The 27,544-nt window shown below is 43.5% G+C and overlaps 1 protein-coding gene across 7 annotated transcripts in view; it reads left to right on the top strand.

Moving 5' to 3' along the window:
- The window catches only part of APBA2 (amyloid beta precursor protein binding family A member 2), a 1,150,852-nt gene that overhangs the window by 1,088,189 nt on the left and 35,119 nt on the right, over nt 1-27,544 (top strand). For all 7 annotated transcript variants that reach the window (XM_069222387.1, XM_069222383.1, XM_069222388.1 and 4 more), the window contains one exon: nt 18,191-18,331. In XM_069222387.1, the coding sequence (XP_069078488.1) occupies nt 18,191-18,331 (141 nt within the window). The remainder of the gene's footprint in view (nt 1-18,190; nt 18,332-27,544) is intronic.

Below are 27,544 nucleotides of genomic sequence, written 5' to 3'. Positions count from 1 at the left end.
AGTTACATTAAATTAGGGCACTGCATTTAAATTTTTTCACAGATAACTGGAATCATAGCCTGGCTAAAGAATCCCAACCTTTCAACAGTTTTTTGGGGCTTTCCGGCTGCTTTTTGTACAGTGGACCAACATTTATTTATAAAATTGCTTTAGGATGGTGGACTTAATGATAAATGGCAAGGTAAAGGTTTTTTATAGCCAGTAAACAATGGAGAGGCTTGGTCAGGTCACCCAGAAGCTGTGCTAATTGTGTGATACACACCTGCTTTGCTCTACATCTTGACTAACCTGGTATATTTATCTTAGCTAGTAATAGAAAAAGTAATTGCCCTTGCTTAAAATATGGCACCAAAATGATGCAGAGAAGGCCATACAATTTGATGGCTGAAGTTTTGTGATTATATTTTTATATTTTTATGATTATGTAATGATTGAGGCGTTCTCCATATGAAGTTAGTGGGCAAATTTTTTAAAAGGCTGGAGGAGAAAAAGGCCGTAATCCGCAGGCCAGCACTGCATGCAGCGGTACCCTGGTGGATTATGATCTCTGCCACTGCCAGACAGCCAGGATCATGAATCCTGATGGAGCTGGCGATTCCATGGTGGTCTGGCTACCAGGGTTGTAATATGACAGTTGGACTGTCCTGACCGCCACCACAAGTGTGGCGGTCTGTAGTCCGCCACACTCGTAATGAAGCCCTATGTGCCATGGAGGAAATTTCAAATACCCTTTTACATGCTGTTTTGGGATTTTGGACATAGTATTAATTAGGTTTAGTGTGAGGGACATGGGCTATTCTTCTTGATACTTAAAATAGTAACTGAACTATTAGACCACAACAAAATCATGTGGGCTTTTCTCAGCAGCAGTTACATCAATGATCACACACGTAACAAATGCTTTCAAAGTTTTTGCAACCTGGTAGACCCAGATCGAATTCATTTTTTGTCCCATTCTAAAGCAATTGAAGCCAGTTTTGTTCATTTTGTGATAAGACCTTATGTACACATCACAAAATCTCCTGTCTTTGGAGTTGAAGAAAGACCTACTTAATGATTAATAATTAGGCATGTTGCTATATGGCTTGGCATTGCTGAGGTCTCCCCAATTGACAATAGTCCAATCCTCCTACAACATAACCACCATACCCCACCCTATTAGGCAAAAGCTCACACATCTCTTGAGTTAGGGGTCGTGAAACTCAACCATATTGTACTAAAACACAAAGAAATGCAGCTAAAAGCACACATTTCCAATGTTTATACACAGTAACCCTTCATATGTACAGCTTTATTTACAAGTGTTGATGACTATCCTTAACCAAGACTCTAATGCATTTGATTTCCTAGCAATATCTAGACTTGTTCCTGCACATCCACACTTTAGGCCAATTTAAGATCATGACTGGCCCCAGTGGTATTTCCTTTTCCTGAAGCTCCCTTTCCCATCTATTGGTCCTGTGGTGTGTCCCTCTTTGGGGGAGGACCCAACCCACCTGCATCCCTTCTGAGGGTATGCCTGTACACGGGGCCCACTTGACCATCAGGATACCTACCTCGGGTACCCCCTACACCCATCATTCCCCCCCCCCAAGGGTCAGTGCTAGCTTCGGGCTCATTGCACATTTGAATGTGGGTGACCAGAAGGACCAGATGCCAGCGATCATTCGGAACCCACCCTGTCCCTGAATCCCCTATTCGGCTCCCTGCCAGCACCCCTCAGAGGGCCTCACAACACTGCTGTTATATTTATGTAAGGAAAAGGTATGCCTTATATGGACCCAAACTGACCTCACCCGGCACAGGCCAGCATAGTTCTCCTGCTATTTGGCATTCCCCGATCTATCCCATTACAGCGGTTAGTGAATCAACCAGCCCAGTAGGTTTTCTAAGAACATTTTATTACCTATCTTCAACTGTCCTGTAGGAAAAAAAAAAAACATTCACTTTTATGCAGCTATGAGGGATGGACAATAGCCTAGGGGACCTGAACAACTTACAACCTTATTATTTATTCATTTCACTGAATCATTCAGAACCTTGACTGAGTTACCACCCCTCCACCCCAGCCTTGGGATGATGTTAGACCATGCAAGCACAGCCTGAGGGAACTTTTTTGCCAGCCTACCAATGTCGGAGATCAACAGTTCAAACAGATCCTTCCGGCCAATGTGTCCCAAATTCTTGCCACCCAGATGCACTACGATGACCCCAGGGGGCATGTATCCCCTGGCTAACATTGTGTCCAGTGAAGCCCTCATCTGGGCCAGAAGCAGCCCGTCTTGACTATAAAAGACCAGGTGGTAACCTGCCCGCTGTTCTCTGGCTGTGAAACCACCTGCAATATAAACCTCTTTAGCTTGGCGCACATATGAGTGTCCCAAAACCAGCACTTTTGTGATTTCTCTTCACTACAGGCCAACAGGGGTTGAAAACCAGCAGCTGACTTGAAACTCCCTGCCCCCCACCTGCATTCACAGAAAAGAGCAATCTGAGGGCCACCTGACAATTATTTGCACCACCCAGCCCGTGAGTCCCATTTCTGCTGCCACAGTGGCCTTCCCTGTCCTAAAGGAGTGAGATCCAAACTCAGCTGAGTAGTACACTGTTGCCCACAGGGCAACATCAAGTATTCTGCAGAACTGAAACTTGATCAAAGGCATCCCATCAGCATGGGCCGAGAGAGGACTGCCATACCCTGGGGCCATGGGCTAGAAATGGCTGAAGGTTGCTCAAGGGGCAACATAAATTTCCCGGTGCCCTATGCAATAAAGTGTGGTTGCTTCTACCAACCTGATCCACCTTGAAATGGGGGTATTAATCACCAGGAACCCCTCAAGCTACTGAATATCCGCTACCTCCAAACCCCCTCCAAACTTCTTGTTCTTGGCTACTAACTCACTCATCCTGAGGGCCCTATAGAAGGCAAGAGTAAATGCCACCCTAAAGAGGCAGACCTTGTCCGGTGAGCTGTAGATAGCCCCCAGGGATCCCAGAATTTCAGCTAGCATGCCTATGTCAATGGGGTGTCTAGAGTGTGGCCTGGCTCGCTCTAGGTGTTACCAACCCCTCAAGGCCGTTAGTATCAAGAAAGATTTGGTCCTGTCTGTGTGACCCATCATATTTTCAAAAAAAGGATATTGCCACAAGCCACTGGCCATCCCTGTCCCCGTAGTGACCCCAGGAATGCCAGGGCTGAAGCAGAAGGATAACAATCTGCAGCCCCCAGGCTGCCCCAGAACTTGCAATATGTGTTAAATGCCCCCTAATAGGCATGCCTGGCCTTGGGAGCTAAGCTGGCTGCCACGAGGTCTGGGAAACTTGGGCACCAAGCTGCCACAGATGGTCTGGGAAGGGTGTAGGGACCTCAAAGCCTGCACCCTGAGACAAGATAATGCATCAGCAGGGTTGTTTAACCCACCAGGGACATGTTTGGCTTTAAACAGCGCATTCACCTTCCAACACTGCAATATTAGCAACTAACCCTGAGTGCACCCTTTCACTGGGCCACCACTGCGGACACCATGCAGTGCCCAGGATAGCACCAAAACCTTTGCTGCTCCCCACATCAGTGAAGAGCCCTATCACCTCATTTGTCCCATGTGGCTGGGACACACCACTGGCCCATTAAAATCCCACAAGAATGTCTTCCAGATCCTCATATCCTGCCTGACCACACTAGACAACCTGGTGTGATAGTGCTTCTCCTTCAGGCCGGACATGGCTTGGGTGATGGATCAGTGGACTTGGGAAAGGTAGTGCCCATGGGGATTATCCGCAGGGTGAAATTCAGCTGCCCAACCAAGACTTGTAACTAATGCAATATGACCTTCCTAGCCCCTAGACACATCTGCAATGCTTGGGAAAAGGCGTTAACCTTCTTCCCCTGGGAGCCGTCACAGTAACAGGCCCGAGTGTCTTGCCCTGAGTCAGTGAAACCTCAGATTCTCCCATCAAGGCTCGAAAGGCCTGCAAGGCCTCTGCACAAACCTGAGTTCCAGGTGTCTCTAAAAAGAGGAAGTCATTGAGGTAGTGCAACACCCACTGATGGTTCGACCTCCTCCTGAAGACTCATTCAAGGAATGTGCTGAACTTCTCAAAGTAGGAGCAAGTTACAGAGCAGCATATGGCATGCACTTATCAAAATAAAATGTGCCCTCAAATTGGAAACCCAGCAGTTTGAAATCTTGCGGATGTACAGGAAGCAAGAAGAAGGCAGACTCAATATCAGATTTTGACAACCAGGTCCCAGTTTCTGCAGCATCTGAATTGCTCTGTCAAGGAAGGCATATTTATTGATTGCATAAGCATCATTAATAGCCTCATTCACTGACTGACCCCTGGGAGCCGATAGGTTGTGTATCAGTCTAAACTCACCAGGCTGCTTTTTAGGTGCCACCCCCAGACTCATCTCCTTAAGGATGCTTGCCCTGGCTACACCAAGATTAGACAGGAGTGACTGTTGGCTTCTGCAATAAGGGGTGCTTACACACCCTCCGCTGGGATCCTGAAACCATCCTGAAAGCCCTCATACTGTGTATGAGCTGCCAGATGATATGTTGTACACATTAAGCCATGGAACCATTGCCATCAAATTAACCAGTGTGGGAATCCTGACAAATACGGGCTGATCATCAATGTGGCAAGAACACTAAAACTTGCCCCCACTCACTTATCAACAGAACTCCCACTGTAAAATAGCTGGACGAAGTTACCCCCAAACAGTGCCTTTACTCCAGGCAAAGTGCCCACAACAAGAAGACAATGCACCAATAACAAGTAAAGATGACCTCACAACACTCTGCCAGTGGGAGGACTTGACTCTTGTATTAGAGAAGGCTGTGGGCAAGTGTCCAGGACCTTGCCCAAGTCCTTTGTGTGCCAAAGGCCTTAAACAAGGGGCAAAAACCCTCAACTGCAAGTAAAGCTAAACAATGGCCAGAAAAATTGCCCCCAAAACCCTATACAACATTGCCCCAAAATGCCCCCTCACTGACCACAAAATACTAAACACTGGCACCCAAATTCGTCCAAATTGCTATACAAAATTGGCTCCCAAAACTGCCCCCTCAATTGCCACAAAACACTAGAAAATTACACCAATATTGCCCAAAATGCTATGAAGATTTCTCCCAAAATTGCCCCCAAAATGCTATGACAAATTGGCCCCACAGTGCCCCCCTCCCCTACAGCAACAGCAGCCCACTGCCGGAGCTACCGCCCGATTACTCAAGTAGCCCAATCAGGTGAGCTAAGCTCCAACCCATGTTTCCCCCAGGCAGGAGATGGCTGCGCTGGTCAATGTTCCAATGCAGAGTGCGGAGCGGGGCGTGCTTGACCTGAAGGGAGACAAATGGAGACAAAAGAACAAAGCCAATACTTAGAAATCCTTAAAAATAAAATCCCTCCCAGGTGTGAGGAGAGGACGGCATCCTTGCGAGGCGGCGAGTGGGAGAGAAAGACCTGCTTGCGCCTTCGCAGCCCCTTTTCTTGGCAGGCCTGACGCGCATGTCGAGCGACTTGACCTACACCCAATCGTGGCCTGTCTTACTGAGGGGCTGACCCCCAGATCTTGGCTCGGTAAAGACTGCCATATGTGCGGCTCCCTTGAGTTGGGGGAGCCTTGCCATTTACCACAGTTTGTGGGCCGACGGCCTGCAAGAAAGCGTGCTGCTAAAAAAAAAAAATGTTTTACCTTTGGGAACACATCAAGTTAAGCAGGGAGTGGTCCCCTGGACCACCTTCTGCCTAAGGCAACCTGATATGATTTCCAAGGGACAAGCTGCCTAGCGTGGATATCTTTCCCTAAGCAAGTTTGATATCACAGTCAATGAGGAGTTGGTAACATTTCAATGAATTGCAACCACAGTAGTAATTACTAAAATGTCTTTTAGAAGTTGCAAACCCTGTGGGTTCGTGGCTCTCTTGGTTTGTGACATTAGGTCTGGTAAAACCCATTTGTCAGGGTGGGGTTTCAGTCCCACTTGTGGACTATCATGTCGAATGCATTATTCTAATGACAATTTCCACATTTTGTTTTACTTGCATGTTACTAAGACTTCTTGAGGCATTAGCACCCCTAAAGTTATTCTCCAGGTCAGTAGGCTAACTAACAAATAGATGCCACCATCAGATGAGTGTGAAGTTTGTGTAGCATCAAAGGTGAAATGTGTCGCTGTGTTCATTTTCAGGTAAAAAACAACTGTTTGCTATGTAGAGATAAGTGGATTTGTAATCAAAACAAGATCTCTGCGGGAATTCTGACTCCAGTGCTTTTAGAATGAAAGTCCTCATATTTTAACAATATGTTCAAAAACTAAGCGCGGAAATAGCCGGAACAACATTATGCATTATATTTAATTCAACAGGCTCAATATTTGTCTGTGTATTGGATATTATAAGAAACGATCTCTTGGCCAAACAAATCCAGCATAAAGTAATATTTCTAAAATCGAGATTGTTTTTTAACTGATAAAAAACGCATGAACTGTAAATGGTGAAAATGTTCCAGAAAGACGTGAGTTTGCCAGATACGCCCCAGTGAGTACTGTTATCAAGCAACTGATTTTTCAATTTCAATTGATATATTATTTCTCTAAAAATAGGATTGCATGCTGCTTAAACGCTTTTCTGCTTCTCTCGGGCGTGTTCTGCTAAGTGACACCCATGCAGAGCAAAGCAAACATGAAAATGTAAAACTGTAGCTCCATTTTAAGCTTGCATGCTGTTAGGACTGAACCTTCCACGCTGATATCTGAAAGGAGTTTCCAGGCTTGTTGGCTCGAGCAAGTGAGGACAATCTACTCCTGCATGTTTGCCTGATCCATTCATGGCTAGCCAATTCACCAAAATGGCAAATGCTTACATGTACACACACATTCACACACACTCGCTGGCACATAAATACACTCTTACCTGCAAGCACACTCACAACATACATTTAAAAGGATTTCTTAACTCAGCTGCCAGGGAAGGTTATATTGCAGCTAATTGTACTTCAGTTTCTATTATACCAATAGTTAATAATAAAATATTAGCCACTATTAGTGTAAAACAAAAAAAAAACAGGAGTTTGGAACTGACCACATGCCACTAGCACTTATTTTGCCACCTCTGGGGTCGTAAAGGCAGTGCCAGGGTTGGCAGCTGCATCCAAGTTATGCCAAAGATTGCCAAATCTGCATGCCCGAAAAACAGAGCACATTGCATGTGTGAATGCCTTTGTTTCTGCTAGAAGTTCTTCTCCCTGTCTCCTTAGTTACTCATGGCAACATTTAAAATTGGTTCCAAATGTAACACTACTCTGCTCAGATTCTAGTAAATGAAAGTGTACAAGGTTCCGAAGTCTAGCTCAAAAATACAAGTATAGAGCACTCACTACAACCCTGCACACTTTGTGGCGAGAATTCGTGACTTTACCTGCAAGATTTAATAATCAATACCATTTTTCATGTCTTCCTCCCACTGTCAGATACTTGGTTACTGTCATGCATTTTAGTACTGAGTAACGTTTTCTTCTGACACTCACTAGAGGACATTTTTGACCCAGAAATGATCAGTAAAATATCTGTCTAAAATATGAAATGTATATTTTTGTAACAATGTCAAACATTACCTAATAGATACAATCAATTCTAAAGCAAATTATACCAATCGAGCCAAAGTCTTTGGCTAATAGCTGCTACTAGGTTCTACCTAAAAAGATTCTGGCTATTAGAGCAGCATCCTTAAGGCAGGACAAGCTGAACAAGCTGTTGTTTGTCATAGCTGTCAAGTGACCTCATTTTGTGACTTTGGCAGCTAGTATTGTCTTTTTAATGGTGGGATGGCTAAAACCCCTCAACTGACTGAAGGTGTCACACGACAGCTGCCTGCACTTTACATAATTAGGTTACTTAGTATAAGGGTAAGCGTACGGGTAGGGGTAGGGTGCTGTTCAAGGGGGCTCCATAAAGGACCAAACTGCTCATAACAATCGTCAATGCAAATAAAAGTGTACTACTGATTTTTGTAATCATTTGTCATTCGTGCACAAACAACCTGCGTTTGTAACACATGAAGTTGTGGAAAGTATTGCAGTCCCAGACTGAGAGTGAGATGGCAGCAATGAAGAGTGGTGGATTCTTTTGATTACCTCACACTAAACTCAGCTATGGAGAGCCCGTGCACGATTTGTCCCACGTTCCTCTCAATTACTCCGTTTGTCCCCTCTTCAGACTATTCGTTGACCCTCACCACTAATGCACAAGGCAATAATCTTTGCCAAAAATAAAACAATATCATGTATTACTTAGAACATTGCCATTTCACTGGCCCTGAATGAATTCATTTTCTCTGGTACCTAAACTTGGTGAACATGATTCTCTGCATTTAGAGGCTGACAGCTGTCTGTCACTCACTTCCAAACCAGTTCTTCGCAGGATGATGAGTCCATTTGAAAGCTAGACTTTCACTTTATAGAACCAGACTTGCCGGATGCCCTGTGAAAGTGTGACTAGCAGAGGTTTTGTGAGTGGGATTGGCAGATTCTATGTTTTAAAGAAGCACCACCACTCTGTAATGGTGTGAGTCATATGCACCACTCTCTCAAACTGAGAGGGGGAAGAAGGAAACTAAAATGACTGAAAAGCAGGGACATATCTATCTATGGTGCAACAGGTGTAGTGACACGAGGTTCCAGAGGCCTGAGGAGCCTCATGAGTCTAAATACTGCTGTTCTTACCACTCAGCCAGCAGTAAGAGGGCCCATTTTACTGGCCTGCACTAGGGTCCTTTGCACCATTGCTACACCACTGCTATACTATGGTGTTTAAAAAAAAACGTAATGCCACAGTAGTGGCAAATTAAACTTACACTGACCTAAACGGAAATAAAGTAAATGAAAGCACCACTGACTGTGGCCAAGGCTTAATTTGTAAAATATTAAGTGCTAGTGCCCAAAGTATTCCTCAGTAGCATGCAGCCAGTTCCCCAAAATGTTTGCCTTGTGGAATACTGAAGCTGTGTAGTCTTGCTTTCACCCCATGCCTCTTTCCTGCACCACCAGTCACTCCTTGACTCTATATCAAACTCTCACAGATTTGTTTCTGATCTTTCTCTCATCCCCACTGTTTTCACGTCTTTCTCTTCTTTCTTTTTTCCATTTTCTGCCCTTCTTTCTATTATTCTGGGCCAAAGCCTGATGATGAAAAGTAAGTTTCGAGTGCTGGTGGGTTCCACACGGAACCACTGGCTCAAATGAAGGACTGACTGTGGCTGTCTACAAGGATTGTGCCATTTCAGAATGTTTGAACAAGGACTTCAATGGTCTAATCCAAACTCCTGAAAACTGAACTCCCTGACGTGCAGACTAATCTGACAGTGGAGCTGCACACCAATAGTGAAAGCCTCCAGGCAAACATAATCATGCTGTTGCTAGGTGACACCTCCGCTTTTCATGCTGAATTATAATAGTTGGAGTTGCAGCTGTTACGGTATCAAGTGAGCTGCTGCCAGGAGAAACATTTCTGAACTTAGGAGCATGTTGCTCAGTATAATATCCCTGTTCCTCTGGTCCTGGTGCTGTCTTTTCCCCTCAGAGGCCAAGGGTTGCAAGGGCATTGCAAAGGGTTGCAGAGGAGTTACCAGGGTTCGCAGGTGCAATCCATAGTGACCCCGAAATAACGTCCAAGTAGAGAACAGGGACCTTTTTTTTTAATTGCTCAGGGACTGCATATGCAGCCCTCCTCTGTGTTGGGCTGTCTGGCGTGCCAGATGGGCCAGATTGAAAAGGCCAATGTGTGAGTGTATATGCCTTTCCTATATTTTTCTATACCGTGGGCCATTACAGGACCACAAATTACCCCACACAGCTGCCAGACTGCCTATTAGGCCAGCGGAACACTGGCCCTCCTTTCAACTCCCCCTTTCTTATGCTCAGAGTTGGTGATAAAGTGAAGGCAAAGCAGGTGACTGCTTGCCAGTGCTTAATCTTTAGTTAAAAAAAATACTGGTGCCCAAACACGGGGCTGCTGCAATTAAAATGTGCAAGCACAGAATAATGAAGCAGCGTAATCCTAAAGCCATGTCTGGCTTCTTTAATCCATTTACAGCCACTCCCTGCCCCTTTAGCTCACTCTTACAGCTTTCCGCTCTCTTCCTATGTGACACTTTTAAGATTTTTCCCTTCCTCCGTCTTTCCCATATGTGTCTTTTGCTCACAGTAAATGCTAGAGGCATTAAAATAAGTGCTGACCCTAAAAAATGAGTGCTGGTGTTCCGTACTGTAAACCACTGGCTCAAGTTGACCACTGGTGCTTGCCATCAAGGCCGCAAATGATTGCAACAAATGACCTGAAGATTTTGTGGTTAGTAAAAGAAAGCACCAGAACAAAAAATGTATTTTTGCCTGGGAGTGCGAAAGTCATACATGCATGTACAAACTACAGCCATTCCTAAATTGCATTTTGCTCCCTTTTATTTGTAGCAAATGTGTGATTTATATGCATAATTGCTATGAAGCCTGTAGCTTTTCATGTGCTTAAGCACATGCACCAGCCCGCCGAACCTTTCATGGCTGACAGTCTCACAGCCCTGAGACCTGTGAGCTCATCAGCCTGTCATAGGCACAGTCTCGTACACTGAGGATGACCCACTGATAAAGCAAGCTCTGGATGCTTCAGGCTGCAGCCTTGCAGCACCATGGGCTACATATCTACCAGGGAATGATGGACTGCAATCTCTGCCCCTTTGCAACTTATTTACAGTGTTGGATCGAGTCAGCTAGCCTCACTCATCCAATCTCAACCTTTGATGAGCTGTGAAAAGGAGGCACTATCGCATGAGAGCTAGCACTTGGAAAACTGAGGACTGGTGCCTGCGTCCTGAATCAGCAGTTGTAATACTCACAAGGCAAGTGCCAGCCCTCAGTCTCCTGCACTGCGTTAAGCTATTGCACTATTACACAGTGTGGTGTTAATACATTATGAGCCCAGCTAGCTAGGAGGAATGTGCATACATTTGCTTAAGTGATTGAGTGCCTTGTCAGTGGCAGTAAGCGCAATGTAGATGCAATTACAAATACAACTACATGTTTTTTTCTAACTATTTTTATTTTTGCAAAGTGAATACATCAGTGCTTAAACAAGTAGGGAATACACATGTACATGTACATATACATACATGCACTAAAGGTTCTGCATTCTTAGTGTATTGTGCAAATGTTGTCAGTGTGTTTTCAGTGATAGAGGTTCCATTTTACTAATACATTAGTGGCATAGAAGTTAGCAAATGGTGACTTATAAACCTATGTTTAAAAGCCTAACAGAGAAATTAGCATAACATTTAAAAAGTGCCCGTTTGAAATAATGTGGACAATGTGACCCCCATTCGTATTTTGACATTGTGTTTTGCCATGCCAAGATGGTTGTGCATATATATTTGAGTGAGATACTGACATGAATTAATATTAAAAGTATTCTTAGAAGAATAGTGAAAATGAAAGTATATTATGAGTATTAAATGAACATGAATTGAGTGTACTTATATTAATTAAATGAAGTTATTAACACGAGTTACATATTTGCAGAGAAATAAATGCACGTTTAAACTGTTTCTAAAGTCAAATATAGTGTTTACAATTAAAATAATTTGCTAACCATATTTGATTCAAATTGTAAGGTGAACAATAGGATTTATGTGTATTAATTTCATTACTGTGTATTTAGGCTTTTTTATCTAGACTAGGCCTGAAGATTAATTTTGCAACTGTAAAGGAAAAGTACTAATTCATTCTGTTTCCTTTGACCTAAATTAATTCCTAAATTGCTGGTGTGTTGGTGAATGTTTATTGTATTAAAGACAGAGAACATGCCTTGATAAATAACAAATGTAACAATATTTGTTCTAGCTGTCGAGCAAGACGGGAAGCTTTAGCAACGTGTGAGCTGCGAGAAAGCATCTCAAAGTTGCAATCAATTAATAAATGTAACATTTTGGTGGAACTATATGAATTCATCGAGATGACTTTGCATCTTCCCCATGGAAATCCAGAATAGTTCCAAACCTTATGTGCATCTAAAATTCTAATTGGATGTTGGTTAATATGCGCAATCTGAGCCCACCTGGAGGACCAATCGGAAATGTATAGACATTTCTAGTTAGGGAGAGACTTTTGAAATGTTTAGTGAGTCTGAGAGAGTCCTCTCGGGGTACTCGGTCACTTTCTGTTGCTCCCCAAGTCTTCTGCCATATTCAGTCTTTATGTTATGAGTTTTCCTTTAGTCTTATATGTCTATTTACTTATGCTGTTCAGCACTAATATCCCAATAAATTCTGAACTGCTAACCTGCCCTTTGTGCAGCTTGTGTTCTGCACTGCCCTTAATGCTGCTGTCTACTGAACCTTTGAATGCTCTTCTCAATGAATCGTTCCTGTCTGCTGTCCCATGAGGAGAAATATAATCTAAATGTGATTACTTGTTTCCTTTTCAGCTTAGGTGATTATATCGGTGTATTTTTATAGTGAGGTACCCTAGTTAGATGATTTTCAAATTATTTTTGTCTCTTCTTTTGTTTTGCCCGCATGTTAGCCTGTCCCTACACATGCAAGTTTAAATTCGTATTAGAGATAAGGATGGCCCAGCCCTGAAAACGTATTGTTATTAATTGAATTTAGATGATTTACTGATGTCACTCACCATCATCTGCTTTGAAATCTGATAATAATGTGCATATTATAGTTTTGTTAATTTGTATTATCCTCTTGGAGCGCTTAATAGTATTGTAGGCTCAATCTCTTTAGACATTTTGGTCAACCTATGCTTTTCATGCATGTTTATAACTTAGTTTTGCGCACCATTTACGTTACATTGACTTTGTGGCTGTAATAAAGCTTTGAAACTTTATGCAGTTTGGAATTTGATTTTGTAGTCCAATTGGTCATGGTGTTTAAAAGTGTTTTGATCATGCTGTTGGTTTATGTTGAATGAATCCAATTACCCACCCTCCTCACTGAGTCACAAGAATTGGTTTACTTCTAGAAGGTGAGATCAGTCATGGTGTCTCACCAGAGCACATGTGGTTTCTGAACCCAAGGCAGGAAGAAGACCTCTGTGAGCACTCCAGCACGCCTTTTTATTTGCTCTGCATTTGTGAGACACGTTTGTCCAGTCCTCTTGGAGAAAAGCCTTTCGATATGGGCCCATCCACCATGGAGATGGAGGGCACACTACCATGTGGTTTGGCACCTTTACATTGTGCTTCTGCCTGAATTGCCCTTCAGGCTGAGTTGCTTATCCAGAAGGCTGTTCGGGATTGTGTGCAGCTGGTCTGCTGAAGAGTCAGCTGGGCACCCTTGTGGGTTCATTCTTCTCCTCATTGTGAGGTGCACAGTGGGAACCTCACTCGGAGAGTGAGTTGCATGTAGTGCTTACAGGTAATGCAGTGCACTTAGTGCCCCTTGTTCCATGGGAGCAGCTAATTGCGGGCACTGTCAGTTGCCCATCTTCTTGGTGAAAAGACTACTCAGGATTTTCCTTCTATCTACTTTCAAGATGAGCACAGAAAGTGCCTAGCACTGGCAGCCTCAGCGGATTAGACCACCTCACATTGATGTGCAGGAACTCAGAAGAGGGAGGTAGGTGGAGGCCTAGGGGTTAACCCAGTGCTTAACTTGAGCTGGTGTTTGCCTGTGGGGGGCACCAGCACTTATTTTTGCAGGCCGGCACTTATTTTTTTGCACCAGGCATTTATTGCGAGCAAAAGACACAAATGGGAAATAAGGAGGAAGCGAAAGACGGAAAAGCGCCCCAAAGGGAGAAAGCAGAAAGCTGCAAGAGTGAGAGGAAAAGGCAGGGAGTGGGTGTAAATGAATTAAAGAGGCCCGAAATGGCTTTAGAATTATGCTGCCTTAGTATTCTGTGCTTGCACATTTAATTGCAGGAGCTGCGAGTTTCAAAGCAGAGCTTTGAACACCGCAACATTTTTATTTACAAATTAACCACTGCGTGAACCCGTCACTAATGGCGCTAGACAGCAGGGCTCATAGAATTCAGAGCAGCAAGGCGCTGCTCGTGCCACATGGGCGATGAAGGGAACAGTCAGAAAAATACCCCCACTTTCAACCACCACACTAAATATGCGAGCAAAGTGAGAGATCCAGACCATTCTTAGGCAAGCCTGTGAGAGTTGCTCTACCACTGATCTTGGAGAAAATGGTGCAAAGCAATGCTTTTAGAGCAAATTAATTTGGGCTGCATGTTTACCAGTCTATCCTTCTTTCTTCCCTGTCTACTTACAATTTTGTAATCCTCTCTTCTATGGTCTTTCTCTACTTTCAATCTACATTTATTTTTCCCTTCTCTAGTTCTCTCTTACTTTCATGTATTCCTTCTACCTGTTTAGCTTTGTTTCCTTCTTTATATCATTATTTTCTACTTTAAAGTAATCTTTCTTTCCACTGTCTTTTAATTCCTTCTTTCCATCTTACTTTCATTCTGCCTATTATTCTTTCCTTCCATCTCGCCATCTTACTATCTTTTTGTCCTTCTTTATTTAACTTTCTTTGTTTCTCTACCTCTTTCCTTCTTTCTTCTCTTTCCTCGTTCATTCCTTTTATTCCTTACTTAGCACCTTCACTCCCTTCGTTCTCCCCTTCTTTTCATTATGCCTTTCCTTCTTTAATTCTTTATTTCTCTTCCTCTTTCCTTCTTCTTACTGCCTGTTCTTCCTTTGTTCCTCTCTCATTCTTCTTGTTCAGGTTTCTTTTTGAATATTTTTCGAATATTTCATTTTGTTTCTCTCCTTTCCTTCTTTCTTTCCCTCCTCTGCTTTTCTTTTCTTTTATAATGTTATTGTTACTTCCTTGCCTTTTTGCCACCCTACTTTCTTTTACTTACATTTGTTGTCTCTATTTTTATCTTCCTTTCACCTTTTCCTCTCCCTTTCTTTATACCTCCTTTCCAACTTCCTTTCTTCGTTTGTGCCTTCTTTCAGTTGTGCTTCCTTTCTGACCGTTTTTCTTTCTTTGGAGTCTTAGTTTTCTTCCTTTTTTATCTCTCACTCTATTAGCCTCTTCAATGTTTTTGTCCTGTCATTGTTTCTTTTTCTTTCTGTACCGCTTTGCCGCCCCTTTGTCCGATCCCACAGCTTTGCTATATATCTTCTTTCCTTTAATATTTATTACCTTAGGCTTTTTTCTTGTAATCTGCGTATCACAGACAAAAGACAATAAAAACAAGTTATTGTGACCCCCTGCTAGAGCTGGTATAGCAGAGGCTCCCCTACGCCCCTTGTGGGTGATAGAAATTCTACTTCTTCGAGCTGCAGGGCTCAGGAGAGGAAGGTGCAAAATATGGCCACACGGGGATCTGGATATGGCAGAAATTATGGTAGGAGGAAAGCTCAAGTTAATTTCCCCTCGTGATGTGCATCACTCTCTGACTTCTATGCTCCATTCATGAGTATGTCGTCCAGAACAAGACTTTTACTTTGCATTCTGGTACTTGTAGTCCTGGATATAATATTATAAATCTAGAATCACAAGCACCACACTGGAAAGAAAATGTGTAGCCCGCATTGGCTACTCACAATGAAGCAGAGAAATTTGCGACCTCCGATTGTGCAAACCCATATATATATAAATATTTATATATATACATACATACACACACACACTTTAATTCGTCTTTAATCCATAAAAGTACATAACAAAAATAAGACATCATAAAAACGTGCATATTTTTAGAGCTCACATTAAAATGATACATTAAAATGTATTAACTAGCAGCACAAATAAGCAGCACAGATGGACCCAAAGTATTTTGCACCCACTAAAGATACCAAGCCAATACCCTTCCAATATATCATGGCGACCTACAACCCACCAAATTATGAATCCTTAAAGGTACCAATTGTCAGTCTTAGCCTCCATGCCCACTGCAAGTACCACGAGATGGCAAATGCAAATACTTCTAGTGTCTCACTCTATAAAATCCGCAACATTTCCCAGTAATGTCTCGTACCCATCAGTTTACATAGCAGCAAAATCCATTTCTTCCTAGCTTGGGCATACAGAGGGCAAAAAAGAAAAAAAGAGCCTCAGTCTCTCTTTTTAAGAGGCAATATCCACAATAGTTCCAATACTCCTTTTCTTTATTTTGGAATTACATCCTTCCTTATTTCCCCTGGTCACTCCATAATTCTTCCATGTTAATCACATCACTTAGCAATTTTATGTGGTTTAACCAAGGTGTTCTCACTTGTGGGTCTAAAGAAACCAACTCTGCTAGTGATTTCCCAAAAGAGAAGGGGTTTTAGGGTGATATAGTAGTGAATGTTGTTCAAAGATAGATCATACATCTATGGCAAAAGGGGTGTACTCCTGGGAGGTTAAACAAGGCCCTAACAAAATTAGTTTCTGTCTGCATTGGCGCCTTCGCGTTAACAACCTCGATCTCATATATAGCTGCTGTCACAGCCACGGCATGGTACACTTTTAGGACAGGTGATACAGCTCCCTCACCCACTTTTTTCATACCTGCTCAATATGGCCATCGACCTCTGATAAAGAATAGTCTTACTTTTTTTCTATTTGTGAGCCCCAGTGCATGTTATCGGCCAACCTCGTTCCGAGATGGTCAAAAATGTTTACTTGTTCAAGCTGAGAACCCCATTATTTGATAGTTAAGGGACCGGTGAGGATTGATTGCCATAAACGTGAACGGTTTATCGCTAGTCCCCTTTCAATACAGAAAGCATCAAAATAATCCAACTCACATCGTAACTCATAGGGTTTCTGGATTTAAAAGTGTGTCATTTGCAAACATAAGGAGTGGGACATCCTTTCCTGTAATTATGTAATATGGCCACATATCACTGTGCTCCTTTGCCTTCCAGTACCTCATTTCCAGGTATGTACTTATGGTTTTCATAGTAGTGGTGAAACTGGGGTTTTAGGACACATATTTTGGGGCAGAGGAGTCATTTTATATAATTGAATAAATGTCCTATTAATCCCAATTTTAATTTAGCAGAGGTCTCTTTTTTCCTCTTTCTCTGCCTTCTCTGCCTGACAAAGCACTGCTCTGGAATCTCATCACAGTAATACGTTTTTGAAAAGATGCGCCTGAAACTGCTGCCTTCTTTCAGAACGCTATAGGATGTTGTGCAAGGTACTTCTGAACGAGGAACTTCGTCATGTCCAGGGAAACCAATCATTTTAGAGCGTTTCTATATTACCGTTCCATGTATTAGGATACTGGCATCTTATGTCTGGAAATCCATTCAACACTTGCAAAGGACTATGGGTCCAACAAATAATCCAAATCTCAGAATGCCTTTAGATGCCAGTATTCTGTGATATATTCTGTAAATGGATTTACCTGTTTGATGATATCGGGATACTGTCCAAGTTGCTGAATTCCTACACTTTTTGCAGAACTCCACCTTTTGGGGAAAAAAGTAATTTCCCTAAAATTGGCATTGGATGGACCCCAATTAAAAGCTTTTGTAATAATATTTTAATTCAATTTATTGGTTCCAGAGTCAAATACTACAAAGGAAACACAATGCTTCAAAGCGCATCATACAATACTTCACCCAGTAATGTCTTTCATCTCAATATCTTGTTATTCATGTCTCCCAGGACCAGAGTAATCAAACACGTGCTTTGAATATAGTGCTTTAGATAGTTTTCTGTTTGTACTGGTTCTAAATGTTCTGACCTTGGCAGGTTGATAGTCTGAGTAGGTCCTGTTGGGGTTTGAATTCAGGACCTGCATGCCACCGCTGATGTTACCTGCAAGCTTATAACCCAGTGAGCCATCTTACCTTGCATTTCTGGTTTTAGCTCGTGTATGTATATGTAAGTTTGTGCTGCAGTTTTATGGCCCACTACTTTCAAAGTTCACCAGATGCTACTTCAACTAGGTGACGTCTACGTTGGTTTTCTGAACTGATTTGGGGTCGTTTTAGGGACTGGGTCAAGCCCTTGATAAAAATGATCCATTGTCTCAATAGTGTTTCCGGTCTTTTCCTATGCAACATAAAACATTGCTCTAAAAAAAATTCTTATTAAAAATTTGAAACGTGCAACCATGTACACAGTCACGTCATTGGATTTTAATTGCAATGGTTCGTAACACGGTGTTTGCTCAGGAAAAGTATTGTGTCACTGATAAAAGTTAATACTGCTACTCTAATTTCTCTGACAGATATGCAGCCTGATGAGAGGTGGAATAGCCGAGCGGGGAGGAGTCAGAGTTGGCCATCGTATCATCGAGATCAATGGGCAAAGTGTTGTGGCAACCGCTCATGAGAAGATTGTACAGGCCTTGTCCAACTCTGTGGGGGAGGTGAGATCTTTTATTCCTCACTTTATGATCGTTTTATATTTATTTGTATCGTGTTAGCCACATTTTGTAGACTTTTCCTCAGTCACAGTGGAATGTTTGAGACTGCTGACATCCTAAGAGTTAATCAATGCTTTAAATGGGAAAAACATAAGTGCAGGTACTGCTTAACGTGAGCTAGTAGTGTGGTGGGTGGGGCTAGGGGCGGGGCTAAGAGCAAGACATGAGGATACTTTATGACTTAAATACCCCTTGCCGCAATACCAAAACACATGATAAGTGTGTTTAAATAAAACAGGTTAACTCGTTACACAAGATGAAAGCGAAACAATTATATTTTAAAATTTATTTTGTTTTGTAATATTTGCAGCTTCTTAATGCCGTATTGTTATTTGGTGTTGTTTTGCACAATACTATATATTATTGAGCGTGCACACAGACAGAAAGAAACAAGCAGACACAAAGCATTCCACACTGTCCTCCTTAAAGTGTCCCGATTCTCCCTCTCTTTCATTCGCCTTTCTCTCACAGAAAAACACACACACATACAAGAAGGCAAACACATACCTAAACAGACCCTCGTTCTAAAAGACGCAGGAGGGATTAAAGCCATATTAAACTTTCCTCCTATGGCTTTCTTGGTTGTCTCTGTCAGCGGGGCTGTCTCAATTCCTGTTTGCAAATATGTACACAGTAGTGTGAATGTGATGGACAGCACAGGGCCTGAATGGGCCCTGTTTTGTCAAACACAGCGTGATGGCGAATACCCAGACATTAGCCACTTAATCCCTGCTGAATAGCTCAGCGGGGTCGGCTCAGAGCTACAGCAGAACTTTAGCTGTCAGAGGCAGGTTCAACTCTGACAGCCTAGTGCTCACCAACAGCTATTAAGCCTACCTTTCATGAGTACCGGTACTCTCCTTGGCTGCAGAGAAGTGCCGGTACTCAGAGTGAGAAAAATAAGAAGTGCCGGTACTCAGTACCGGTGAGTACCGGCCAATTTAAAGCACTGGAGTTAATAATAAACACAAAATGCTAGGGCTACTTACAAAGGCGGTAAGGAGTATTCCTGTAGTACTCTTTTCTGTACTCTTATGTAACTTTGAAGATTGTCCCGAAGTATCTAAAATGAGAATAAAATAGGCATATTCATACAATATTCATATACAATTGGTGCAAATAGAATGTACGTAGCTGGCAATCTCAGGCCCATTCACAAAGGCATGTCAGAGTATGTAAGAGTATTCCTGCAGTACCACTTTTCTTCGTCCTGAACTGGTTTTCTGGATCAGCTGCCTTGACTCTACATGAAATACAGTGCTAAGGTGATAGATGACAATTAAAATTATTTTGTGAGATCACCAGTAGCTAAGTATACTGTCCTAGTCTATTTGGTTTAATTCATTTTATTGGGAGAGACGAAACACGAGCAGTGTTGTAGCAGCTTGAGTCACCTAAAATTGACATCCGAAAAAAGATTTGACTTGTTTACTTGTTGATCTTCATTTTTGGAAATATGCATTGATTCAGTATCTGATCAAATGCCATTTCAACATCAGAAAGAGTCACTGTTGTCAGTGCATTTTGATGGTGGGAAATATATAGCAGAGTTAGTTACAGCATTATGGCTAGACATGAAACGTTATCATTTATCAAAGGTGTGAACTGCAGTAAATTAATCAATCAGAACTTTGGTATCAATTTTGCTATCAACAATAATAAAAGAGATGGATATGCACAAGGTAGGTGTTGACGTGGAGAAACCCTAGCTATATTTTGGTCAGTAAGTACTAGATAGTGAATTTGACACACTAGGTCGATGAACTGAACCGAATCTCTTTTAGAGAAAATGTCATTCAAAATATGTCATAAAAAAATCACATATAGCATATGATAATCAATTCCACTTCAATAACCACATCAGTTTATTAAGAAGTTAATGATTTATTTCCCTATATTAACAACGCTAAGATCACGAAAATAATTCTCATACACAAATGATACATATAGAGAAACAACAAAGCCTGATTCAAACGCCAGATATATCTAAGTTTAATCAATGCAAAAAGACAAATTATCTCAATGGGTATTACACAAAACCATAGCAACAAGATCTGAGCAAGAGAAATTTAATACATCTGATAACGATAACTAACCACTAATTAGCATCTGTCAGCGAGACCGGATCCTCGGGGTTTGTGCCTGTTCCCAATATGACCACCTCTTGGCAGCTCCAAACTGTACTAGCCGTTATAGCACAGAGTTAAAGAATGGTCAAGTGGGGGATGGGGTTTAGGTTGGGAACAGCGGGAAAGGAGACCTGTGGAAACAAGAGTTAAGAACACAATAGCAAAGTTACTCACATTAATATCCATGAACTTTGTTATAATTATCTATACTCTGATAACATGAGAGATCAAGAGCTTTTCAATAACATTACTTTTTAGTTCTGGATACCTGGAAGTAAAAGAAGGATTACACATACTTTTATATAAGCGTTTCCATAATAACATCTTATGCACTGAACATGGAACTCTATCAAGTTAGTTCTTGGAATAGCAACTACGTCATAACAAGAATCAATTAACAAATTAATTCCCAAAACATGAACTGCGAAAGACTCATGAATGATACTGTAAAGTCACACTCTGTTTTGATTAGAGTTTCAGGATTAAATTGCCCAGAAATTACTAAGCATCTTATTGCTAAACTGTACATCAAGATTCCAATACCTGAAATGATCGTGCAACTCTGCCAATCCGAAATACAAGGGTTAATTGCCAAGAATGAATCGCGCACACTGCTGCCGATTCAACCATCAAGATTCAAATGCCAGGAAATGATTGCGCACTCTGCCGATTTGAACTGCAAGGGTTAATTGCCAAGAATGAATTGCGCACACTGCTGCCGATTCAACTATCAAGATTCAAATGCAGGGAAATGATCGCGCACTCTGCCGATCTGAACTGCAAGCGTCATTTTGCCAAGAAACAATCGCACACGCGATTTAATCAAAAGACCAAAACTCAAAAATCTCTGGAAACTGAGTCGGGGGGCCTACCCCGAACTCCGCCTTACCGCCCTGCTTGAGGATCACCAAGGTAATGAGGACTGGGCCTGGAAATGTCCAAGTAGGCCTCTGGAACAGGAGCCCTGGAAAATGCTGCTGCTCTGCACCGGGACCTCTGAATAGTGAGCACGTGAAGCTGGGCTGGGTTCCTTAAATAGACCCAGGCCCCGCCCACCTGCCACACCCAGCCACACCCAGCCAGGCTGCAAGAAAGGCTTGAAAATGAACAATAACAAAAGTATTAAAGACATTCCAAGATAAATACCTGCAATGCAAAACGTTTATATGCAATATCAGCACACAATGCATGAATTATTACATTGCATAAGGTTTGTCTCTTTGCATTATGTTGCCTGTAGAGCGTGCACTGTCCTGGTGTTGATAGCATCAACATGTTGGGCTTCATGTAAAAGTTTTAATAACACAACTTTAGAAAACATCTAGCTATGGCGCTATCAAAAATAATAACAAGCAGCAGTAACTAAGCATTTGTAGTTGGTACCTGAAAGAGAAAAGAGAAATAACAATTCACAGCTCATACATTTACCAAATCACTACAGTAATCAGCCACAACATCTACTTCGTTAGTAGGACAGCAACATCAGGCACCAATATCAGGACAGGGACAGGAATAAGGGTAGAGGTTGATGGTTTAGAATTTGCAATATAAGATACACTAAGCCATCTAAGCATAATTTCATTATTGAACAGAAATAAACTAGTAAAGTACCAGCATGTCAATAGACTATCTGGAAACATGAAACATGAAATGTGAAAGTGACAGACCATACATAATAGAATCTGTAGAACTCAGGATACATGAAAATCCCAAACAAGAATGACCCATGATCAATGGTGACTGAACATTAAATTAAACTTCTTAAATGAAAATCATTAGATAAAGCATGAGGTGAGAAAGTTATGACCAATCAGAACATTAACAGATATCAAAATTAAACAACTAGTTTACTCTCAGCTCTTCTTATTTGCTGTTATTTCATTGACGAAATCTAAACTAATACATTTGTATCCTATATATTCTCTTCTCCAGCTTCATTCTGTGGATCCATTGTTTTCACGCGAGCGGAATACGAAGTCACAGGAAAACAATTACAAAATATGTTACCACACAATTTTTTTTCCCTTGAGGAAAGACATACAAGTTAGAAACATAACTATAAACAATTAAGTCAGTCAAACTACGGAACATACTAGAAACATTTTATACAGCTTGCATTGCACAGTGACCTTGCATCTGCTTCTACTTCAGTCCAGCAGAGGCCACTAAATACACATTTATTTTACTTAAGAAACACACTCTCTTGTAAAGACTAAATAATTTCATTAGCTTAAGTGAGCATAAAAAATGAAAAGTGGCCCTTCCATAAGATGGTGGCCATTCAGTTAGTCAATTTCTCGTAAGCACAATATTATTAATAGATTAATTCACACATTCATCTGTAAATATAATTACGTAAAGACTAAACGTTTATCAAGAAAATCTCAGCTCTCACATATGCAAAGCCATTTTTAAAGAAAAATACAAATGTTTGCTTTGGAATTCAATCCTCCTCGAAGACAATTTGCATGCATTTCAGAGGCACAGGTTTTCATAAGTTTTAAAGGGCTTGTAATATTCCAAGGGATGATTATAGACATATAGATTATTATTTTTCTTGTGGTGCACATCTTTAGAGAGGCATGTGGAAGGATTAAGGTATGTTTCTATCATTCATTAATTAAGGGCGTGAACAACTTTCTAATCGCCTATTTCACTTTTACTGTGAAGGGTCTTCGCCAAATTATAGTTTCTTATAACACACTTTTAACATCTTAAGGAACTTTTTCCACAGACATGACACTTCTGTTATGTCTTTTCTTAACCAGACAAGAAAAGGGTTTTTTTAAAACCTTTAGTTCTATACATGTCCTGTGCGTCTTTCATGCAGTCACATGAGTTATTGCAAATTGACATGCTTTCAGTGTTCTCAACTGTCAAGGAAATATAAATGGTGATTGTCTCTTTCCTGAGGGTAGCTGCTAAATGTCATTTTGTGGCATATATGCCTTGGACATATTTTGTAGTTTTCTTTTAATGTAAAGAACACATTAATATGGACCTCTCACAAATGCCCTTAAACTCATCTGTGTCTTAAGGAAGGTGTTCTGGTTTACTTAGTCAATAAAGAGACTGGACAATGCAAGTCTCTAAGTTTAAACTGGCTGTGCAGAAACAACCTCTTAAAAAAAATATCTGTACTTTCTGAGATGACAATGAGGTTTCGGACTTTTCTACTCCAACCTTCTGAACCGTCACAAAGGTGTCAATAAGGGGTTTGCTGATAAAAGAATATGTTCCTGCAAAACAGACGTGCAAGCAAAAATAACATGTTTTGAAAATCTTAATCAGAGTTTAGAGTGGAAGTACACCGAACACCCACCCTAGACATATTTAATAATATGGGAAGAAAAGTGTTTGACCTAAACTTTCTTTCCATGTTTTAAGTGAAGTATACCATTCCAAGCCTTAAACGATGCCATTATGGAAAGGGTGTGAAGGCTGGGGGCCTACTTTCTGCAGGGCTGAGACAGATAGAGGTGTGCACTAAGCAATCCCAGTCATGTATAATATCTGCAATATACTTTGATGTCACTCAGTCAAAATAGGAAAGACCTTCTCAGACTTCTATACCACACTTCTTTCTACAATGATGCTTACTGCAATGGATGGCAAAATGAAAGGATACAATGACCCTGAAAACTTTAAGACCCTTAATACCAGTAGCCCATTAATTCAAATGGGCTCCAAAATGGAAAGTACCATACCTTTCAAAATTATAACATATGTGAAAGCAACAGCAATCTCAATGTGAAACTCTGGTGGAAAACAAAATGGAATTTTCACTGTTCACTGATTCTTGCATTTTAAATCAAATCAAATCAAATCATTAACATTTATAAAGCACGCTACTCACCCGTGCGGGTCTCAAGGCGCTAGGGGGAAGGGGTTACTGCTGCTCGAAGAGCCAGGTCTTGAGGAGTCTCTGGAATGCGGAGTGGTCCTGGGTGGTCCTGAGGATGGTGGGGAGGGTGTTCCATGTCTTGGCCGGCAGGTAGGAGAAGGACCTCCCACCCGCCGTGGAGCGGCGGATGCGAGGGACGGCGGCGAGAGCGAGGCTGGTGGAGCGGAGAAGACGGGTGGGAGCGTAGAAGCTGAGGCGACGGTTGAGGTATTCTGGTCCCTTGTTGTGAAGGGCTTTGTGTGCGTGGGTGAGGAGACGGAAGGTGATCCTTTTGCTGACGGGAAGCCAGTGCAGGTGTCTCAGGTGGGCGGAGATGTGGCTGTTGCGGGGTATGTCGAGGATGAGGCGGGCGGAGGCGTTTTGAATTCGTTGCAGACATTTCTGGAGTTTTGCGGTGGTCCCAGCGTAAAGGGTGTTGCCGTAGTCCAGGCGGCTCTTGACGAGGGCGTGGGTCACGGTCTTTCTGGTGTCGGCGGGGATCCAGCAGAAGATCTTCCGGAGCATGCGGAGGGTGAGGAAGCAGGAGGAGGATACGGCGTTGACTTGTTTGGTCATGGTGAGAAGTGGGTCCAAGATGAAGCCGAGGTTGCGTGCGTGGTCTGAGGGGGTCGGTGCGGTGCCAAGGGCCGTGGGCCACCAGGAGTCGTCCCAGGCGGTCGGGGTGTTACTGAGGATGAGGACTTCCGTTTTGTCTGAGTTCAGTTTCAGACGGCTGAGTTTCATCCAATCTGTGACGTCCTTCATTCCATCTTGCAGGTTGGTCTTTGCGCTGGTGGGGTCCTTGGTGAGGGAGAGTATCAGTTGAGTGTCGTCGGCGTAGGAGGTGATGATGATGCTGTGTTTGCGTACGATGTCGGCGAGGGGGCTCATGTAGACATTGAAGAGTGTCGGGTTGAGCGAGGAGCCTTGTGGGACGCCGCAAATGATCTCAGTGGGGTCTGAGTGAAAAGGAGGGAGGTAGACTCTTTGAGAGCGGTTCGAGGGGAAGGAGGCGATCCAGTCCAGGGCCTGGCCTTGGATCCCGGTGGAGCGGAGGCGGGTTATTAGGGTGCAGTGACAGACGTTGTTGAAGGCAGCCGAGAGGTCGAGGAGGATGAGGGCGACTGTTTCACCGTTGTCCATCAGGGTTCTGATGTCGTCTGTGACTGAGATGAGGGCGGTTTCAGTGCTGTGGTTGGCTCGGAATCCGGATTGAGAGGGGTCGAGAAGGTTGTTGTCTTCAAGGAAGTTGGTAAGCTGCTTGTTGACGGTCTTCTCTATGACTTTGGCAGGGAAGGGGAGGAGCGAGATGGGGCGGAAGTTCTTCAGGTCGCTTGGGTCAGCCATAGGTTTCTTCAGTAGGGCGTTGACTTCAGCGTGTTTCCAGCTCTCGGGGAAGGTGGCAGAATAAAACGAGGATTTGATGATGGTCTGGAGGTGCGGGGCGATGATGTCTTCGGCTTTATTGAAGATGAAGTGTGGGCAGGGGTCTGAGGGGGCACCGGAGTGGATTGAGTTCATGGTGGTTTTGGTCTCTTCTGTGTTGATGTGGGTCCAGGTGTTGAGGATGATGGCTGGGGGTGTGGGTTCAGTGGTGGTCGGCTGGGTCTGGTGTCCGAAGCTGTTGTGTAGGTCGGTGATCTTACGATGGAAGAAGGTGGCGTGGGAGTTGCACAGGTCTTGTGATGGAGTTGGCGTTGGGGTTGGAGAGCTCTTTTACGATGTTGAAGAGTTCTCTGCTGTTGTGGCTGTTTTTGTCCAGTCTGTCTGTGAAGAAATTCCTTTTGGCTGCGTGGATCAGGTGGTGGTGTTCGCGGGTAGCGTTCTTGAGGGCAGTCATGTTGTCTGCGGTGTGGTCCTTACGCCAGGCTTTCTCGAGGGTACGACAAGTTTTCTTTGATTCCTTAAGGGTGTCAGAGAACCAGAGAGGTTTTTTGGTGTTGGACTGTCTTGGAAGGCGTCTGAGGGGAGCGAGGTTGTCTGCGCAGTTGGTGATCCAGTTCGTGAGGCTGAGGGCTGCGTCGTTGGGGTCGGCGGAGAAGGTGGGTTGGTTGTCGATGAGCGTGGAGAAAAGCTGTTCTTCGGGGATTTTGTTCCACTGTCGACGAGGGATGGGTTGAGTGCGGAGGTGGCGAGTCTCGCGTCGGAAGGTGAAGTGGACACAACTGTGGTCGGTCCAGTGTAGAGCGGAGGCGTGGCTGAAGGAAACGTGTTTGCTGGCGGAGAAGATGGGGTCGAGCGTGTGTCCGGCGATGTGGGTGGGGGTGTTCACCAGTTGCTTGAGGCCAAGGTTGGCGAGGTTGTCGAGCAGGGCGGTGGTGTTGGGGTCGTTGTTCTGTTCTAGATGGAAGTTGAGGTCACCGTGGAGGTTGTAGTCTGGCGAGACGAGGGCGTGCGCGGAGATGAAGTCGGTGATGGAGTCACTGAAGAGGGCGCGCGGTCCGGGGGGACGGTAGATGAGGGATCCTCTGACGGTGGTCCTGGGGTCTGTGCGGATCTGGAAGTGCAGGTGTTCGACGGCAAGGGGGGTGTCTTTGGTGGAGGTGGTGACGCTGATGGAGTCTTTGAAGACGGTGGCGATTCTTCCTCCTACTTGGTTGGTGCGGTCATTCCTGGAAATCTTGTAGCCTTCGGGGATGGCTATGGCGATGTCGGGGGCCGAAGAGGCGTTCATCCAGGTCTCAGTGATGAAGGCGACGTCTGGTGGTCCCAGAGTTCAACGGCGTGCTTGTGGACGGATCGAGCGTTGATCAGGATGCATTTGAGGTGGTTGATGGCGCGTGGGCTGGTGGTCATGGTTGTTTCGTGGTGGAAGGTAAGTTTGCAGGTGTGACATGCGAAGGGTCCGTGGTTACGTTTCGGGTTAGCTTGGAAGCAGGTACTGGAGCGCCCTGGGTTGAGGGCGTGGAGAGTGATGGGGTCGTATCGGTGCAGCGGGGTTTGGGAGTGCTGAGGGCCAGGGGTCGTGGCGCTGGGCGCGGGCCAGGCGCGGACGGGAGCAGACGGGCTTGCCTTTGGCGCGCCTTCGGAGGGGGGGAGGGGTCAGCTGGGGGCGGGGGACGGGAGTGGGGCGACGAATGGGAGCTGGGGGCGGGGCGTTCAGGAGGTGGCGGCGGGAAAGCGGAGGGAGGGGGGACAGGTAGA

This window comes from Pleurodeles waltl, chromosome 3_1 (genome assembly GCF_031143425.1).
Source record: "Pleurodeles waltl isolate 20211129_DDA chromosome 3_1, aPleWal1.hap1.20221129, whole genome shotgun sequence".
Lineage (NCBI taxonomy): Eukaryota > Metazoa > Chordata > Amphibia > Caudata > Salamandridae > Pleurodeles > Pleurodeles waltl.
Note: the sequence above shows the minus strand (reverse complement) of the source record. Positions and strands in the feature narration are given on the sequence as shown.